Source organism: Myotis lucifugus, unplaced genomic scaffold, assembly GCF_000147115.1.
Source record: "Myotis lucifugus unplaced genomic scaffold, Myoluc2.0 scaffold_1418, whole genome shotgun sequence".
Lineage (NCBI taxonomy): Eukaryota > Metazoa > Chordata > Mammalia > Chiroptera > Vespertilionidae > Myotis > Myotis lucifugus.
In genome coordinates this window covers 2,056-6,698 of record NW_005872466.1, presented here as the reverse complement: position 1 = coordinate 6,698, position 4,643 = coordinate 2,056, and the positions used below count along the sequence as shown (strand labels likewise).

General features: G+C 37.0%; 1 protein-coding gene across 1 annotated transcript; it reads left to right on the top strand.

Moving 5' to 3' along the window:
• The first annotated feature begins 1,986 nt into the window (after positions 1-1,986).
• Positions 1,987-2,949, top strand: LOC102429386 (olfactory receptor 2D3). The gene has a single exon (XM_006107773.1). The coding sequence runs from the start codon at positions 2,005-2,007 to the stop codon at positions 2,947-2,949; it is 945 nt and encodes a 314-aa protein (XP_006107835.1). The 5' UTR covers positions 1,987-2,004.
• The last annotated feature ends 1,694 nt before the right edge of the window (positions 2,950-4,643 follow it).

The following is a 4,643-nucleotide window of genomic DNA, read 5'->3' as shown; positions in this document are numbered from 1 at the left end:
CAAATCTGACTTACCCAAACTTTCCAAGGAGATGCAAGGCCATTGTTCACATTAGTGTTTGTCAGTCCTTGTCATGATTTAATTTTATGGATACTGTAAGGTAAATTGTAAGAAATTTAATTTTATTAATAAATAATATCATTATTAAGCATGATATCAAGTTTTATTCAACGTACCTATAGTTTAACTAAGACTTAAAACTTTAAGTAAAGTTTATTAAGTTAATTTTAGGGAATGTTGTGGAGTGAAAGAAGATGTAGTGTCGAGGATTGAGAAAGGTATGTTGAGTTGGTTTGGACATACAGAGAGGATGAACGAAAGGAGATAGACAAAACAAGTATACAAGACAAGTGTGGATGGGAGAGTTGGAAGGGGTCGACCTCAGCGAACGTACCTCAATCAGATTGAGGACGTTTTTAGCAAAGGCCAGCTTAGGAGTACCCTAATTAAGTTAATAACAATGTACCTACCTATATAGTTTAAGTTTAAAAAATTTGGCTCTCAAAAGAAATTTCAATCGTACTGTTGATATTTAGCTCTGTTGACTAATGAGTTTGCCGACCACTGCCCTAGAATATTATAAATTAAATTTTCACTTCTCATGGCAGAAGCAAAGACTAATAAAAAGGTTATTTTTCCCTTCCTGACACCATTGAGAACTGGTCAAAGCATGTGAATATTTAACTTTTTAATGTATCTGACAAAATGATTTTCCAGTGATATTGCACTAATTTTTTAACCACTTGCATTGTACAAAAATGTCTAAACCTTCATTTTACAGCTAATGAATTCTGCCACTTATGAATTATGTGATTTGGGGAAAATAGCTTAACCTCTCTATGCCTGTTTCCTCATCTGCAAAATAAGATAATAGTGTCTACCTCATAATGTAATTATATTGCTCATGTTGCCAGCGGAAGGTAATATGCTGAAAAAAGTTGAGGTTCTTAAATTAATGCCTGTCATAGGTTAAATGCGCAATAAAATACTAGTTATTATTTTTGTGGTGGTCATTGCTATTAAAATCTTAGCTGATTGTCCAAGTGAAAAATATTTATCTCTCATTGTTGTTATTATACTTATTGATTTATAATAATATGGAATATTTTTCTTATTAGTAGACATGCACTTCTTTTTAAATAATCTATGTCCTTGGACTCAACAATTTTCAGTGTTTTAAAAATATGGAATCTTAATGTAATGAAGTATTTTAACTTTTGTCTGTTATCTCCCTTGAATACTTTCCTCAGCTCGTAGTTATCTTTTAATTTTGTCTCTGATATTAACTCATTGTAGTCCTTGATTTATGTTGTAAACTCGGCATGTTTTCTTAGAAAGCTTTTGTGTTTTTCAACCTGGTCCTATCCAGATATCACAACAATTTGGGTTAGGGTTAGGGTAAGGCTTATTTTTTCTTTTTTATTGTTCTAGTTTTAATATTTCACGCTTTAATCCAAATAGAATGGCTCTTAGTGTGTGATATGCTAAAGGTTATTTTTAAATACAAGTACAGTTTGCTGTTTTTTAAGAGGTAAAATTAAATTTGATGCCTGAAAACTATTTCATATTTTTTGAGGATATGTTATAAGTAAATATGTAGTATTTTTGAACAGTTAGTATATAGTTTTATGCATGGCAATAGTCCTAACAAAATACAGAGTCATTTCCTAACAATATGGGTATAACCCTTTAGTAAAAGCCCCAGGAACTCTAATACCCTCACATCACAACTAGTCAGGAAGGCTTTAATAAAGGTTCTGTGTATTTTTTAAAGGGGACACTGGGGAGAAGATTTTGGGGGGAAATTGGATTTAAATTATCACCAAATAATAAGAATAAAAATATTATATTTAGTATTAATTAGAATAAATTGGATAAGAAAAAAAGGTAATACTATCCAATTAGATGTCAGTTTTAAATGAGCCTCTTCTACAGGACTTGAAATCACAAACCCAAAGTTTTTCTTTTTGTTGGTGCTGAACAGGTTAACAGGCATAACTCTCAATGGGAGAAGAAAACCAAACCTTTGTGACTGAGTTCATCCTCCTCGGCCTTTCAAGGGATTTGCAGACCCAGATCCTGCTGTTTATTCTTTTTCTCATCATTTATCTGTTGACTGTGCTTGGCAATTTGCTGATTATCATTCTCATCTTCATGGATTCTCGACTGCACACGCCCATGTACTTTTTTCTTAGAAACCTCTCTTTCGCAGATCTTTGTTTTTCTACTAGCATTGTCCCCCAGGTGTTGGTCCACTTCCTGGTAAATAGGAAAACGATTTCTTTCCTGGGGTGTATGACACAGGTAATTGTCTTCCTTCTGGTTGGGTGTACAGAGTGTGCTCTGCTGGCAGTGATGTCCTATGACCGGTATGTGGCTGTCTGCAAGCCCCTGCACTACTCCACCATCATGACACAACAGGTGTGTCTCCAGCTGGCGGTAGCATCCTGGGCCAGTGGGGCATTAGTGTCTCTGGTGGACACCACCTTTACTTTCCAACTTCCCTATCGAGGACAGAACATTATCAATCACTACTTTTGTGAGCCTCCTGCCCTCCTGAAGCTGGCTTCAGCAGATACCTACAGCACGGAAATGGCCATCTTTGCAATGGGCGTGGTCATCCTCCTAGCTCCTGTCTCCCTGATCCTTGTCTCCTACTGGCATATTATCTCCACTGTGGTCCAGATGCAGTCTGGGGAGGGGAGGCTCAAGGCTTTCTCCACCTGTGGCTCCCATCTCATTGTCGTTGTTCTCTTCTATGGATCCGGAATATTCACCTACATGCGGCCAAACTCCAAGACCATAAAAGAGCGGGATAAGATGATATCTGTGTTCTATACCGTGGTCACACCAATGTTGAACCCTATAATTTATAGCCTGAGAAACAAGGATGTCAAAGGGGCTCTCGGGAAACTAATTGGAAGAAAGTCTCATTCTCAGAGGCAGTGACCTCGGGTGTGACTTTTAGAGCTCTGGTAACATCCTTACAGAAGGAGCAGGACTTCGATAGGCAGCTATGAATTAGGTCATTTCAGGAAGAAGCATGAACGTGAAGGACCTGTTCTAGGAACTGTGAATACTGCACCCTAAGCTAGGACATAGGGAAGAAGTAAAAGGATGAAAAGTTAGGTTGCATCCTGAATATGAGAACCCTTGTGTTATTTTATTTTAATATGTTTACTTATTGATTTTTTAGAGAGAGAGGAAGGGAGAGGGATAGATAGAAACATTCATGGATCGGCTGCCTCCTGCATGGCCTGTACTGGGGGGAGGGTGTGGAGCCTGCAACCCTGCCATGTGTCCTGACTGGAATCAAACTGGCTCCTTCTTGGTTCCTGGGTCAAGGCTCAGCCGCTGAGCTACATCAGCAGGGCATTGCATCGTGTTATTTAAAGGGAGCTTGTGGTTAATTCATCTAACATAAAGATGTTTTAAGCATGATTCAAATTAAATTTAGGAGGTTTAAAGTGGATTATCCTGAAATAATCTGTAATATGAATTACATGCATGATTTTAATACCAAAGAATATTCTAATATCAAATTTGGATGTTCCAGGCATGCAAACCTAGGAATAGGCTCTAATTAAAACATTAAAAATATCTGGAAGTCTTTAGTACTGGGATGATGGACAAGAGGATTTCAGCTTGTAGAAAGGTACTAGCAGCAATAATATTTTCTAATTCATAATGTTCTCTCTGAAAGCTCCAAAAAAAGATTTTTATATCATCAATCCACATTTCATATAATCATGGGTATCAGAGTAAAAAAATTCAACAGTCATCTAATCCAACCATATGTCTGAGGCTTAAACCACCCCATAATATCTTTATTGAATCAACTGTCTAGCATTTGCCTAAACAAGAATGATATAGTTCCTTACTCTCTTGGATTATTCTCCTTCATATATAGATAGTTTTTGTATTATAAATACGTTCTTCATGGTAGGTTAAAACCAACTTTCTTGAATCTTCAACCCACTTTTTCTAGTTTTACTCCTAAACATTTTTATTATCCTTCCATACCACAACTCACTAAATAAACTAGTTTCTACTAGTATATTGACCCCAAATTAGTTATCATACAACCACCCACTTTTTAAGATTTCTTTATCTAACATAACTGCCATCCCCACTGTCCAAATTCTGAACCCACAGAATCCTGAGCAAAATGAAATGCTTACTGTTTTAAGGCACTATGTTTTAAGATGGTTTGTTATGCAGCAATGGATAACTGAAACCCTGAGAGAATCATGCTCCCGTTTATTCCATCAAAACAGATGCCAGTGGGCCTTTTTCACTACCAATGAAATACTGTTTGCTTGAAACTACTACCTCTCAGTCTATGGAGGGAGAAGGGCAATAAAAGGCCAGAAAGCTCCTAAAGAAAAAAATATTCAGTAAACTCCCCCCAAAATAATAATTAATATGATGTGTCTGTCAAGGTCCTTAATTGCAAGTAACAAAAACTGACTATACATGATAAAAACTAAAAGAACTAATATTGAAATGATGGTAATTCTGGTCCTGCAGCCACAAGCGTAAACACAATCCATCTCACAGAACTGCTACTCAGCACTAGATGGCGCACTTTACACTGCCAAGACCATCAGTGCAGGACCAGGGAGCAGGAGAGGGAGAGGCAG

Coding starts and splice junctions, on each gene's coding strand:
- LOC102429386 (XM_006107773.1), top strand. CDS start 2,005: ATGGGAGAAGAAAACCAAACCTTTGTGACTGAGTTCATCCTCCTCGGC.